At 38.9% G+C, this 15737-nt stretch overlaps 1 protein-coding gene across 1 annotated transcript; it reads left to right on the forward strand.

The window, feature by feature from the left end:
* Positions 1-306: 306 nt before the first annotated feature.
* On the forward strand, positions 307-2780 carry LOC121317210 (interferon regulatory factor 2-binding protein 2-A-like). Its single transcript, XM_041252894.1, has 2 exons — positions 307-1357; positions 1673-2780. The coding sequence occupies exons 1-2, from the start codon at positions 517-519 to the stop codon at positions 2380-2382; spliced, it is 1551 nt and encodes a 516-aa protein (XP_041108828.1). The 5' UTR covers positions 307-516; the 3' UTR covers positions 2383-2780.
* Positions 2781-15737: the final 12957 nt, after the last annotated feature.

The following is a 15737-nucleotide window of genomic DNA, read 5'->3' on the forward strand; positions in this document are numbered from 1 at the left end:
ATAAATTAAGTACAAATAACAGATTCTATGCTTCTAAAAATGTCGTGTTCTTTCATAAGGTGTGCGACCTGCGTAAATGCAAGCTTTAGCCTATTAATTTGAAGCTTGGAAAGCAAACATATATAATCCTGCCCCCCTGTAGCAATCGCGTTCTTGCTCCTGGCTGAGCTCTTGTATTTGTTCCTGGCACTAGTTCAACGGATTTAAAAAAGGGGGCAGAGACGGCAAAGGGGAGCATGCGCTAGAGGGGGGCTGTCGAAGAATCAAGTAAATAGAATTGGAGCTGGAACTACAAGTTTAGTGTTCAGCAATGACGTCATCGCTCCACATTGAGCTAGGAGAGTAGTAGTTAGTGAGTGAGATAGATAGAGGCGCGCTGTAGTAAAGTACACAGTCATGAACTTCTGTTTGTAACTTAATTGTTGGTGCTGCAGTCTGGAGGAAAAACTTTTTGTTGTAGCTGATTTTTAAACACAATAAGGCACTTGAAAGAAGGTCACTATACTTTTGCAAGCTATGTCGTCTGCGGCGGTTGCTGCTTCCAGAAGGCAGTCATGTTATTTATGTGACTTGCCCCGCATGCCGTGGGCTATGATCTGGGATTTTACCGAGCCCGTCTGCAGGGGATGTGTCAACTACGAGGGAGCAGACCGCATCGAGTTTGTGATTGAGACAGCCCGCCAGTTAAAGAGAGCGCACGGCTTCCAAGAGGGGAGATCATCCGGGCCAGTGAAACCACAGCACTCGGGGAAGGATATTCAGGCGATTAACCACACGGCGTCGGATCCTGGACCACGGCCGCCTCAACCTCTTGATCGGTATCCGCTCGCCTCTGATCGCCCTCCTCGGCTGGGGCCAGAGTATCTGTCTGGAAGGCAGACTAACGGCATCCCCGTTCCCAATGGATTCCCTAAACCGGATGAACCCCCAGAGTTGATCATGCAAAGCCCTAATCCCCGTAGGACTAGCACGATCCCCCCAACCCTAGTGCCTTTGGTAAACGGGACCTCGCATACCCTTCCCCCGCCTGTACACGCTGTCAATGGCAGACAAATGGGAATTCCGGCTGCGTTAACAGTAAGCCAAGCCGAGATGATCAACAAACGACCAGCCTCAGTCTCCAGCACGGAGCACGAGCGGGAAATAAAAGAAAAACACAGAACCGACAATTTATCAGAGATGAGCGAGAACCACAAAAACAGGGCAGATGAATGGATGAGCAAGCCGAAAACAGTTAGAGACTCCCTAATGGCTCTACACCACTCGCCTTTTGATGCCAGGTTTAAGAAGGAACACGCAGCCATGCAGCAAGGGAGAGTGATGGGCTTTGATACCAACGCTGTAACTTCAAAACCAGGTATGAGTCATTTACAAAAACAGCACCTGCTTTAAACAAACAGGTCTGCACGGGACTGTCAGCCTGCATTCATGAAAAAAAAAAAAAAAAAAAAAAATGCTAACTGTATGTGTTGAAATTAATATTTAGAGTTTTTTGTTATTTTGCAGATTTATTATTATTATTATTACTATCTTATTACTATCTCTACTATAGTAAAGTAAAATCCGCCTGATGTTAATATGTGAAATTTCAAAGCAGTGTCGAGGAAAGTGTAGTTTTAAGTATTGATTTTATTGATAATTTATGCTGTACCTTTTGAACTTATTTTTTCAGGGCGTGGTGGAGTTAGAAAGAGGAAAGCGTCCCCTGAGCCTGAAGGGGAAAGCACAGCCACCAAGCTCAATGTAGAGGGACAACAGTGGCTACCAGCCTCAGCAGAAGTCTTGAAAATGACCACAATGACCACCACCTTTGTGACACCCTCTTCCACAATATCTCCCCATTCCAACCGCACCACACCACCAGAGGCTTCCCAGAATGGCCAGTCCCCCATGGCTGCCCTCATACTTGCAGCAGACAATGCTGGGGGCAACAGTTCTCCCAAGGATGCCAACCAGGTACACTCAACCACCCGGAGGAACAGCAGCAGCCCTCTTTCCCCATCCTCTATGAACCAAAGGAGAGTGTGTCAAAGGGATGGGCCAGGTGCTGGAACGCCGCAGGTGCCTGGCATGGAGCAAGTGCACCCACAAAACATTCCAGACTCTTCCATACCAAGCAGCATACCGCTGTGCTGCACTCTCTGTCACGAGCGTCTTGAGGACACACATTTTGTACAGTGCCCTTCAGTACCTTCACACAAGTTCTGCTTCCCCTGCTCCAGGGATAGCATTAAGCAACAGGGGGCTACCGGGGAAGTGTATTGTCCCAGTGGAGAGAAATGCCCCCTGGTGGGCTCAAACGTACCATGGGCATTTATGCAAGGTGAAATCGCCACCATTCTTGCAGGAGATGTCAAAGTAAAAAAGGAGAGGGACCCTTAATTTTGTTTTTATAAAGATATATATATATATAAATATATACAAAATACATGCATACCATCCAAAAGAAACTAGTGGACATATATTGGACACAAGGGAGGTGTAAACTTCGTAAACATGGCTGTATAATTTTTGATTTTTGAATACATTGTGTTTCTATATTTTTGAAGATAAAGGTATGTACTCATTATAATGGACTTTCCCCCATCTTTTTCGCTGATGTTTAATTTCAAAATCCCTTGATGTACTACTTTAGGTCTGGTGGCAGTTCCTGTTAAACGTAGAATGTTGACTAGTAATGCTAATCTACCAGCACTTGGCAAAACTGAAATGCTTCTAGCTGTACTTGTATGCACTTGTTTAAAAATTGCCAAATACAGTTTCTGACCTTGTAATAATAACTTAGTGTCTGTGATTGCTTATTCTTTGTAACCAGTAAAGCCTTGGGGAGGTCGGCTGTGCCCTGGCGGCAGTAAATCACCAAAGGCAGTTATGTAATTGATACACCAGTGAGAACAGAGTAGGCGATAATATAAAATACATGCTGAATATATCATTGACCTTGAAGCTTGCACATGCTTTTGATGATACAGTTTTGGTGGGGAGAGTATTTTTTAAGTTAGTAACATTAGTTTTAAAAATTTAATTTCAGATTCACATTGCAACAGCATGTTAACAAACACAACAGTTGTCTAAACTGGTTATACGCCGATTGCGAAAAAAAGTTTTCGTACGTCTTGTTAAACAATTCGTTAAACTGAACAGTCTATTTAAAATTATGTATATGTCAGGCTTTTATCCTCCTCCATCGATGTATACGTACTTACTGTGTAAAAATTAAAAAAAAAAAAAAAAAGCTAAACAGTTTCTGATTTAAATTAACTCATTGTTTTCCTTCATTTGTGTATCAAAACAGTTTAGACATACCACACACCCACAAGAAGCCCCAGACTGATATGTGTACTTTGACTTTTGCTTACCCGTTTCATCTTTAATCTTGGTAGTTGATGACAACGCCTACGTATGTAGTCGTGTCAGGTATGGCAGCATAACCCACAGTGTTGCCAGCAGAGCTTCAGGCTCAGTGTTGCCAGAGAAGTTTTGGTTGCAGTAATTTTGTTTTCCATAGAAGTTCTGGTGCAAAAATAAATACCTTCTGTTAAACCAGTAAATTATACAAAATTTTATTTTATTAACTGGAGGTCTCCAACAGCGCTAGGTATTTTTGATAGTTCTATTTACAGTTAACACTTTTGTAACACGTTGTTTATGTATATGTAGCCTAATGTATGAAAGGTAATGTGCTATGTTTTTGACAGGACAAAAATACACAAACTAGACCAAACGCTGCACACCCTGTTACAAGGTATAAGAGCTTGAACTGTTGTCACTTTGAATCCAAAACGTTATTATATTTTTACAGTTTGTGCTTTTAAAATACGTTTTATTTAGTATCGTGAGCTTAAGAAAACTGCTGCATGTAACCAAATAAAGTAAACAGACCTATTTTTAAGCCACCTCTGCACTTTTGGACCAATGTGAAAGTAAAGCAAAGCAGCGTCACAGCATCCTATTACTGTCATTGAACAAAATTCGAAGGGGCAACAACAAAACAAAATGGAGGCTGTGTGCAAAGATTACGGCGCAGAAATATCCTTAGTAAGTGACAACATTTTGATGTGTGAAGAGCCGCGTGCTCTGTGTGGATCAGCCTTAGTATGCTGAAGCCGCTGTCATATTTCTAGTGGATGGCAGTAATATTGAGATTTATAGACTTTCGAGTAGTTAGCAAATCACTGGTGCAAGCCCGCGCGTAAGTTATTGATGAGATACTTGACTGTTTTGGGGAAAAACAAAAACAAAACAAAAAAACGTATTTATAACTGCCACATGACAGCTTCCTCACTACTGTCACGACCTACATTGCACGTTGTTGCATTCTGGCTAGAGAAAAGAACATAGCAATAAAACGAGTGTCCACAATACACTAAATTACGACACAGGGTTTTAACCCTTTGATTTCTGAACAAGGGAAGTTCTTTAAAATACTCAATGTGTTTTTTATTCACCTTTCAAAACTACTGTCAACACCATCGTCAGGACCTTTTTTTTTTTTTTTTTAACCAAATCATTCTTTCCTAAATTTTCCACGTAATAACAAAGACTGACTTATATATAATATATATATATATATATATATATATGATATATATATATATAGTATATATATGGTTGCGCCGTTGGCACCGTATATACAAACCAATATTGTACCTTTTTTTTATCCTTTTAACTTTTTGAATCAAATGATTAAGGTGAATGTGTGGGGTGGGTTTCCTAGCACTTTCGCATACACCTCAGTTTAAAACTACATTTAGATTGTATTAAGTTGCCAAATGGATTATGTTTTACTTAGCCACTATTTTTCCAGGTTTTGTTTTTTTGCACAAAGGTAAAGCCTGTTTCATACTGGTAAAATAAATGTATTTAGGAATGCAGTTTGCATGGAAGCAAGTGAAAGGATTGTCAGCCTGGGTGGTTGTTATTGCTGTACAGGGACATTCTTTAAAATACTGCCTGAAGCAGGCTCAGCATTACGTTGTTGCACAATGCTTGTTATTGCTGAATAACAGGTATAGTCAGTGCTTCGTTACCCACATGTTGCCACTGGTATATGTATTAATGTGACCCTGGAGAAATGTCATCCCATCTTTATCTTCTGCATCTTTGTGAAGTACTGGATCATTGAGAAAAATGGCTTAATCACGTGCACACTGGTGGAATTCCTGAGTCACCGTCCTCTGTCTGCCCTTGTTCGGGAACAAAGTGCAAACACACGCCTTTCACTGTTCAGGCCTGGTAATACAATACAGGCGTATGAATGGAGGCTTGTTTTCCACCAGTCTTAACATGCACAAGCCCTTTAGGCTTGGTTAACTGCCAATTAACCTTTTGTAAACACCATTCTAGATTACAGTAAATTTAACAATACCAGTAACATTTTGTTTTTGAGGCTTACAAGGTTTAAAGTACACAGAAGAAAGAAAATTGAACGTTTATGTTCTGCATTCAAATGCTTTTCTTTCCCCCTACGTAGTTTTACTAGTGGGTATAAAAGCACACATTAAGGTCACCTTAATCCAAACTGCACTGACAAATATGCAATAGATCCCTATCTAAAATTGACCCCTAGGATTACATTACGGGTGACCACCTTTTCAAAATGTAAAAACTGAATACCTGCCATTTCATATGCTGGGATATAATTACGTTTTTTTCTTTAACTTTTTTTTACTGTTTCCTCTGAGGAGTGAGTGGCGACCGGGGGGTGAGGGGTGGGGTGTAGTGTGCTGAATCAAGATATATACATAATTTTCTTTATTGTTTCAACTGGCGAGCAAGCGAGTAGAAGGCATAGCAAAACAATGTGGCAGGGGTGGTGCTATGATGTCCTGTAAATAGATATGCTATGGTTTCACTGTGGCTCTCAACTGTGAGATTGCACTGTGTCTAGGAATTCAGGACAAATGCCACCCCAGAGGCATTTAGCATTAAGCCCAGGACCAGGACTTGATCTTTACATTTGGGGACTGTCCTGCCCAATTAGGGACAGGTGGTTACCCTACTTACATTAGCTATGTCTGCCTTAACCTGTGATGTAGTCAGTCTGAATTAGTGTGACTAGTTAGACACGTCTTTCTTTTTTTGCAGTAGGCTTGCCTTCTGTTTATATATTGAATAGCCTGCTTAGGTGAGAATACATACAGTGGGGGAAATCAGATCGTCTTCTTCTTCAAAATGATTATGCAACACCGCCCACAGTGAGACCCCGTTCAATATGAGCTGTCAAAAAAGCACATTTTCATTGCTAAAATGGGGGTAATCCAACCCCAACAGATAGTCATTAGCAGATTGCTACTTGAGAATAATTTTATGTAATACAAGTGTGAGCAGTGCCTCATGATGATACATTACAATGCACTGAAGAACCAAACGGTTTGAACATCTGGTAATGCATCTTGTTACAAGGGCCCCGATGGGGTGGGGTGGGGCTATTGTAAAGAAAATGATAGATAGCTAACAGTGCAGCATTTTGATCCCGCCAGTTCAGTGGGAGGTGAAATTATAACCAAAGGCGAGCGTGAGGCGAGTACTGAAATAGCTCAAGGTCCAGGGGTCCTGCCTGCTATTTGGAGTTGCTCCCATTCCTCCTGCTTCTCCCACACAGCCTGCATTCTTTGCAGTTGCCCTGATGAGAAGGACGTTCCATGCCCAGTTCGTTTGTGATGCTTCTGCAGCTGCTGGTTTAAATTCCTGCCGAGCAAGCTCATCTCTTTTCATCTGTCAACGAAACCCAACACCCAGAGAAGAAATATTAGCCGCCAGCCGAGATTAACAGGTCAACACAAATTACGTGTCGGATTTAGAAAAGATCACAAGCTCCTTATTTTTTCCATGTCTCAAACTGTCTGTTTTTAGGCCAGTCCCACTGCCATCGCGTTTTCAGAGTTTGTGTTTTGACACGCAAGCACAAATCCTACAATGGCAATTAATTATAGGGTATACACATTTTTTTATTTAAGTACAATCGTTTGTGAGCATTCACACAAACGTCTACTTAAAATTGAAAAAGATTATTGTTAAATACCTCTTGTGAACGCAAACCTCAGTTTTTATTAACTGTAAAAAACAACACAAAGTCATTCAATGAAATGTGTACTTCATTTTTAATCAGTGGGGAGCTATGTTATATACTGAATCATTCCCACAAGGTGTTTTACGATTTTTTGGTACAATTACCTTTCCTTGAACCCATATTCAAATTCATAAAGGAACACCTTCTACAACAATGGATAATGTAATTATGTTTACCAGATGCAGTTTTTTTTGTTAAGTTTTATTCAACAGTGACCTGGAAAATGATCATTACAACAAGAACTCCTGTTTGAGTCTCCATGTATGAGACTAAGTATATATAAAGCTTTTCATCAGATAGCACGGTGCTGAATTTTGAAAACGTGAGACTCATCCAATCATAGTGTTTACCTCGCAACGGTACAAAGTAAATTGTGTTGTGAATTAGGATAGATTAATTAGGAGGGGAACCTAACATAAAAGTGAACTTCCAAATGACCAGGCTCTTTCTCGCACCAGCACGTAATCTACACGGGGCATGGAACTAAGACAGCATGCTCCATCATGAATGTTATTTGAAACACCAGATGCATTCTGCCCAATGCAGGCATTTGAAATCTTGTCAAGTATGTTGGAAACAGATGGTCGTTTTATTGCCTGTTAACTCCTTCATCACACTTTAGGAAAAATTTACAGTATATACAGTACGTGGTTTTGACTCAAAACTAAAATGTATCCAGCCTATCAATTAATTTTTATTGTAGTCAATGCCAGGAATTATTTAGCTAGAATACACTTTCATTTTACATTTTATTGCAGCTGATAATTAGTGTTAATGTATTAGCTAGCTTACATATTTTGCTTTGCCTGTAAATACTTAATAATAATAATAATAATAATAATAATAATAATAATAATAATAATAAATAAATAAATAAATAAATAAACAAAATAAACAAACAAACAAAAAACAAACAAACAAACAAAATATATCCTGAAGAGATATATATATATATATATATATATATATATATATATATATATTATATATATATATATATATAGATAGATAGATAGATAGATAGATAGATAGATAGATAGATAGATATTTTGATTTGGGTACTATATTATTATTTATCTTTAACATATATTTTTTAAGAACACGATGAAGCCAGTCAGTTTCCCAACTTGTTTTCTTCTAGACTAGGTGTGGCCAAAATTGCTCCAAACCTGTTCTAAATAGATTTAATTGAACAAATTAAAACTCCATTCAGACCCTGAAATAGTTAATTATATAGTTTTAGCTGTTAAATCTGGAGTGGAGTGAACCTCCTGGATGGTGATTGGACACCCCACATCTAGATTACTCTTGGGTTTTACAAGCTACTTCAATACAAATTTTGAAAAAATAATACAGCCCCCCCCAAATGACCTGTTTCAGACTGTATTGCATGTTTCAATGGTTGTCTTTATTAATTACAGTGATAGTATTTTAAGTTGACCCCCCCCATGAACATGTCTTTCATTTTACCAGTTTGTTCTTTTTTGAAAATATGTGAGTCCATAAAAATACAAACTTTAAATTAACTTCATTTTCTAAAAATACTTTTTGAATATAAAGAGTAAACTCTGATAAAGGTGAACAACTCCACGAGGCAGACCTGTGACCTGTATTTGTACCAAAACAAGCCGACTGTAGAATTCTGTGGTCCACCTTGCATTATACATAATCAAAATCATGATTTACACTTAAGTTCATCATGCCTCTAGTGACCCTAGAAATGGTTAAGATATGATTATGTGGAAATATTTCAAGAGTCAGAAGTCACAATTTAAATCCTGAACCTTAATCTGATGTGGGTCCAATACAGTGTTGAGGAACTTGGTATATGTAGAGATAATCACGTCCCTTAAGTCAGACTGGACAATGCAGCAATATGTACAGCTCTGGACAAAGGTTTGCATCACCCAATAGAATTAACTAATTTTGCTTTATAATGTGAAATGAAACCTGCTCAATAATGTTAAGTTAATATTGCATAGCATTTTCTAGTTTCCCATATACTTAACTAAATTGAAATACTGTACTGTTTATTTATTTATTTACATTTTTATAGCGCCTTTCGCATTTAGTACTATTATGGCTTCTGGTACACTTTTGCAACATCATTTTGTAGATTAACTAAAACTTTTGGTCACAGCTATACAGTCCTATACTGTTTCTGTTACAAATGATGGGGTGGAAAAAAATTAGGTATAAAAAAGTAAAATCAGTTTAAAATATTTCTAAAAATGAAAGTTACTTCTATATTGACTATTTGGTCTAACTAACATGAAAGCCACAAAAAGGTCACTCAATCCTAATATAACCTGAGAAGATACAGTATCCATCCCTACACTGTAATAAAACACTGGTGGTGCGCATGGGAGAGGAAATTATGAATTTGCACAATTGTTTGCTGCATCAGCGCAGTAAAACAAAATTCTTGCCCTGGGTTTCATGGAACCTGGGCTTAGTTATTGTTCTGTGGAGGTGCTACCTTTGGAACAAGGCAAAAAAAAGTTCACTGCACATCCCACAGCTTTAATTTGCCAGTCAAGAGAAAATACTAAAAAGAGCATAGAGAGAGAAACTCACCAGCTAAGCTAACTATAATTAGACAGTAAACAAGCAAGCTCTTGCCTCCATTAATCACCCGCTGCTAACTCCAAGAAAGGAATTTGTTTTCTGTTGACTTGAAGTCTTTATCGGGAAAGGCTTGTGTTGAACCAAATATAGTGATCATCAACTCTTTGAACTGTGGATGTGTCAAAACAGGGTTTCGTTGCCTGGTTACCTTTGGAACAGTAAACAGAAAGTATCTGGGCATTTCATGTCAATCCAAATACAGCCATCATCAATCACTGGAACAGCAACTGTGTTTCTTAAGTCTTTACAGAACCCTGCTGTTCACAGTTACAGTCCTTTAAAAGATATCCAGTACAAAGAAGGGGGTTCTACCATAATCACACATATAATCACACATACCTGTACTTTAATTTAAGAATGAATTTAAATCTTTTCTAGACAATAAATCAATAATAAAAAAAAAACACCATAGCTTCAGTAACATGTCGTAATCGAATCTAAAAATAAAGCTCTAAACTGAAACTGACATTCACAGTTCAGGAAGAGTGATCTTTGATTTTTTTGCTTCAAGCAGATATTTTATGTCCTTCCTGCTTTTTGTGTGCAACCACAGAAATAGTTACTGTAAAGACATTATTTTGCAGTGTGTGCAACAATGTGCCTCTTTCTGATGGACTGTTTGTGTTTCCTCCTCCTAATCTATAAATGCCATCTTTATAATTAAAAATCAACGTGGGTGCTCCAGTTTATAAAATAGCTTCCCTGACCTCACATGTTAATGTGTAAACTCATTCAACGTGCATTGGCGATTGTTTGATAAGAGTTTCACAACCGCTTCTGTTATTAAATTCACATTAGCATTTGAACAGGTTTTATCCAGATCCACTGACAATCATAAAACAAACCCTAAGCTGAAAAACAAATGACAGCAAACTTGAAAGACCAGCCACACCTATGTTGAAAAGTTTATAATCACACTTAATTGTAGTTGGTGAAAAAATGGTTTAGACATTGTTGAAAATGTCAAACATTAAATCTCAGTAGTAATTATTATAACACTACATGTTCTTTTTTAAATTTATTTATAAATTTATGAAAATTATGATTTTAAAATACATTCAGTTGCATTTCCATACATACTAGCACTAGAAATGGACATAAAGCCTGGGTTATAACTATTTTAACCAAGGATATTACACCCGTTTTTTTTTTTTAATATAACATGTTCTACTAACTAGCACCATGATATGTAGAATGTACTTGATATAGCCTGATCATAAACATCTAGGTCAGAAATATTTCCAATTTTAAAGGATGCAGACAGTCTGCTATTGTCTCTGCAGTTGCTGAGCTGTTAGAATTCCCTATCTCTCACAAGTGTATAGGTTTATAGTTATTTACACACAGTCTTTATGACTCAGGACCTTTGTATTAGAATTGCGTAATTAAGATGAAGAAATATTAACTGTTCATTGTTATGAGTAAGGCAGACATCAATTAAAATATTTATTCCAAAGTCCGTGAATACTTAGAGTATGTTCATGCAGAATGTGCTGAAACAAGGTGTAATTTAGCCTTGTATTAAAATAAGGGTGCTTTGTGCAATGCAACCTTGTTCTGGCTGTAAATGCAACCTTTCAAATATGCAACTTTAAATATAAAATACAAATTTAATACATTTAGCACAATGCATTTTATATTTGGTGCAGGTTATTGGAAACACGTTACAGTTTGATGACATACTAAGTGTGATGTGCAATTTATTGGGTTGTGTCAACCTCACGTTTGAGGCAAATACCCTGACATTTACAAAGGTAAATTTGCATATTTTGTGCGTTAACATGTTGATGATTTCATTTTATCATTTTATTGTAACACTCATTTTATGTTCTTGTTGATGCCATTAAAATTTGTAATGCAAGTTTACCATGAATATACTGACATGAAAACAAGACTCCCCTTAAACAGCCAGCATAATATGACAGGGATCTCCATGTTATAATGAAGTCTCTGAAACACACCCCTGATTAAAGTGCTTGCAGTTTCTGATTTTGCTTTATTAGACAGTGGTAAAACAGGATTAATTAAATATAAATATTACAGGATTTGACAGTAATGGACTGGTGTGCTACACATTTCAACCCTTCTGAACTCAGACTCCTATTGCTTTTGTTATAGGTATCCTCCATTGTATTCATAAAGTAAATACAAACCAAGGAATTGTGTTTTTCCCACACTATTGATAACATTGATCTGCAATACTTGCAATCATAATACTAGATTTGCTCTAACATTAATAATGACTGCAGTGGACTCACATTGTTATTGCCAAAGCTTGTTGCAACAGTGTGCACCAGAAAGTAAAGTAAGGTCAAAAGGTTGCAAGATCTTTGCATACAGTACAGCACTAGGTTGTTATCCTGGGCTAATGGAATAAAAGTAAAATATGCAGGTTAGGATTACATTTATAATTTAACTGGGTGAAAAGCATTTCATTTCTATTTTAAGCTTAAAACTGCATTTCAAGACCTTCCAGACTGACAGCTTATTGCCCTTGAAAGAGTGACAACCAAACCTTTCTTTTTTTTACCTCTTACATGCGTCTTCATCCTCGCTTTCATTGTGCTGAAGATATATATATTAGACACATTCAGGAGTTACAATATATATCAATGTTATGAGCATCAACAATTTATTTTTTCACTATTATAATAACTGTTATTAGTACAGCTTAGTTTAGGTGAGAAGAAACCAAAGCTTGTCATTTAGCAATCTTTAATTCACATTGATCAGAATCCACAAAAACTCAAAGTAAACTATATATGAGCAGCTAATATGAACTGTTGTAATAGTTCATCTATCACATTTCACATCACATTGGTTACCAACAGGGGGCCATGTCCCCATAGGAGGCACGAAGCAATCCAAGGGGGGGGGGCGAGAAGCGTCCTGTAAATAGTGTGGGTTGATTCCATGGTAGTATAACCCCCCCCCCCCCCCCCGCAAAAATAAACAAAATGTCTAAGACTTTATTTTTTTCTTCATGTTTTTTAAAATTAATTTGGCAAAATAATGCAATATTTTCACGATCGATCTAGTTCTTAATTATTCAAATTTACTGGTAAAACTGGAGTACAAAAATAATTCATATGTTTTTTAAGTTAGATAAATAATGTACAGATATATACACATTCATTTTAATATACACAGATAGGTATATATTATACAATTACATACATATTCATAGTTATTTCGTATACATTTTCATATAGATGTCATACTATTATATAGCCTAGATTATATAATTTAATGAAGGATTTACAATAGTGTATGTCACCTTTTATTTAAATAATTGTTCAACTGTCTTCCTGTAGAAGTTGTTTAGTTTTTAGTAAATTAATAATAAATACAAATTAGAATGTAAAATCACTTTAATAACACCTTGTGACAGGGAGCCGGGTCACTGGTTCCTGCGCAAGTGTGTGTGCCTGTGAGAAATCAGCTGCAACACGCAGCCTTAGACACGTTGCTAAGCAACCAGCTGAGCGGGAGGCTTGCCCTGAGCTAAGATGATCGGGAGGTCCGGATTGGCTGGGGGGCATGCCTGGGAACGCTGCGCAGAGCTCAAAAAGCGGCTGTGCTACAGTTTGGGGCTGCTGCAAGGCCATTTGTACAGACAGGAGAGTTTACATCATGGAGGGAAGTGTCCGCTCTGCGTGAACAACTACCTCGGAGACCTTTAAGTGCAAGACAGGGCCTGTGAAGGTGATTGCCCAGCTAGGACCGTCGGAATGGCCCGGAGTCACTGGGAAGCAAGGACTTCAGAAGCAACAGGACAGAAGTAGGTCAGCTTAGGGGATGTGGATCCCAAAACAGTATAGAGAGGGTTACTGTAGAGTAGTAGGTTCCTGGAGCGGGACATTCCTTTTAGTGGGACTAGCACTCATCATTTTGTGTGGCAACCTTTTATTTTTATTTTTTGTTTTTATTTCTTTATTAAATGTGACACTAGGTCTACCATTGCTGGTACCCTAGTGTCAGCTCTGTGTTGAAATTAAATCTGTGCGCCTGAGCGGCGTATCAACACCAATGCTCTGTGTCTGTCAGTATTTTCCAGTGACAACCCACACATGTAACATGTCACCCTGTTACATATGGTGTAGAAGTGGGCATCACTGGTCCTGCTGAGTCAAGGCAGGATAGGCACAGAGCAGTTGGCTCCCAGGATGCACAGGCACAACCAGCTGACGATCAGCAGTCACCGGAGGAGTTGCTGAGGGAGCAACTGGAGACGTGGACGAGGAGTGGCTGCCTTCCTGAGAGCCGATGGAGGAGTTGCTGTCCAAGTGAAGGAGCTGACGTCCGACAGAGGAAGAGTTACCATTCCATAAAGGAGGAACTGCCGTCCGGAGGGCTCTGGGCAACAGTCCGGCATCTGTGAGTAAGAGCCCTTGACCCGTGCTCCCAGACACCCGACCTTGGTGTTTGGACCTCCCATCGCTGGGCCTGGGTCCCAGGTCGCAGCATCAGCAGGCACGTTTTTTTGCCCAGACTCGTGTTTCACTCCCCCTGGTGAATAAGACGTCGCTACACTGTTGCCGAGGCTGTCACCTCTGCCAGCAGCTGCAGCCACTCGGTCACCAGCCAGAGTTATCGAATGGACCAATGGTGCAGTTCTGAGGGGGAGAATACGTGACAGGGAGCCGGGTCGCTGGTCGCTTCCTGCGCAAGTATGTGTACCTGTGAGAAATCAATCATGTTGCTGAGCAGGAGGCTCGCCCTGAGCTAAGAGGTCCGGACTGGCTGGGGGCATACCCGTGGATGCTGCGCAGAGCTCAAAAAGTGGCTGCGCTACAGCTCGGGGCTGCTGCAAGGCCATTGCTGCATAGACGGGCGTGGAGTGAGATAGTTTGTTTACATCCAGGAGGGAAGTGTCCGTTCTGCGGGAACTACTACAATGGAGCCCTTTAAGTGCAAGACGGGGCCTGTGAAGGCAATTGCCCAGCCAGGACCGTCGGAATGGCCCAGAGTTGCTGGGAGGCCAGGACTTCAGCAGCAACAGAACAGAAGTAGGTCAGCTTAGGGGATGTGGCTCCCAAAACAGTACAGAGAGCGGGACGTTCCTTTTAGTGGCACTAGCGCTCTTCTATTTGTGTGGCAAACTTTTATTTTTAGCTTTAGTTTTTGTTTTTATTTCTTTATTAAACATGACACCAAGGCTACCACTGCTGGTACCCTAGTGTCAGCTCTGTGTTGAAATTAAATCTGTGCGTCTGAGCGGCGTATCAACACCAATGCTCTGTGTCTGTCAGCATTTTCCAGTGACAACCCACACATGTAACATGTCACCCAGTTACATACCTGCTAATGTTATAAACTAAAACCAGATGCTTAATCCAAGGTCTCGTAATCAGTGTGAAGTTTTTTTTTAATTTTATTATCAGTTCTTTTAACACTAACTTGGATTTTTTTCCCATCAACAAATAGGCTTGAGGTTGCACTACAAAAGTAACATTTTGAGGCGATATATAATCTATTTATATTGCCAATTAACGTTACTGATGATTGGGTCCATAAGGTCACATCTAAACATATTCTAGGGTAGTATGCTCAGTATGCTGATTATATGCTGCACAAGTAAGACCTATCCCAGTGATTGTTTACATCACATGCTGTACTTTCTTTATCTGTAGATATTTCACAACATTGTAAAAACATCCATCTAGACATGTCAAGTTTTTTATATATAGAGCCACATTTAGAATCTTAAGCACAATGGATATTACATGTCATGAAATGATAAGATGTGTAGATTTGATCCCCTCTGTTTAACCGTGTAACAGCTAGCCTGTCGGGTTTTTATGGTGCATCTGCTCAGTGAATTTTAATTGGGGAAAAAACTATTTTTCATTATCTTTACCAACAAGAATGTATTTATTTATCAAAATATTTACCCATTGAGACAGAGGCCTTACGTTAAGGGGTCCTGTTAGACAATGAAACAATTACAAGCAACACAATAAATACTTGTGTGGTTCAAATTTAGTCAGCAGCCTACAAAAAAGAGCAACATAAATAAGACACATCTAATGTTAAT

The sequence above is a fragment of the Polyodon spathula genome, chromosome 6 (genome assembly GCF_017654505.1).
Source record: "Polyodon spathula isolate WHYD16114869_AA chromosome 6, ASM1765450v1, whole genome shotgun sequence".
Classification (NCBI taxonomy): domain Eukaryota; kingdom Metazoa; phylum Chordata; class Actinopteri; order Acipenseriformes; family Polyodontidae; genus Polyodon; species Polyodon spathula.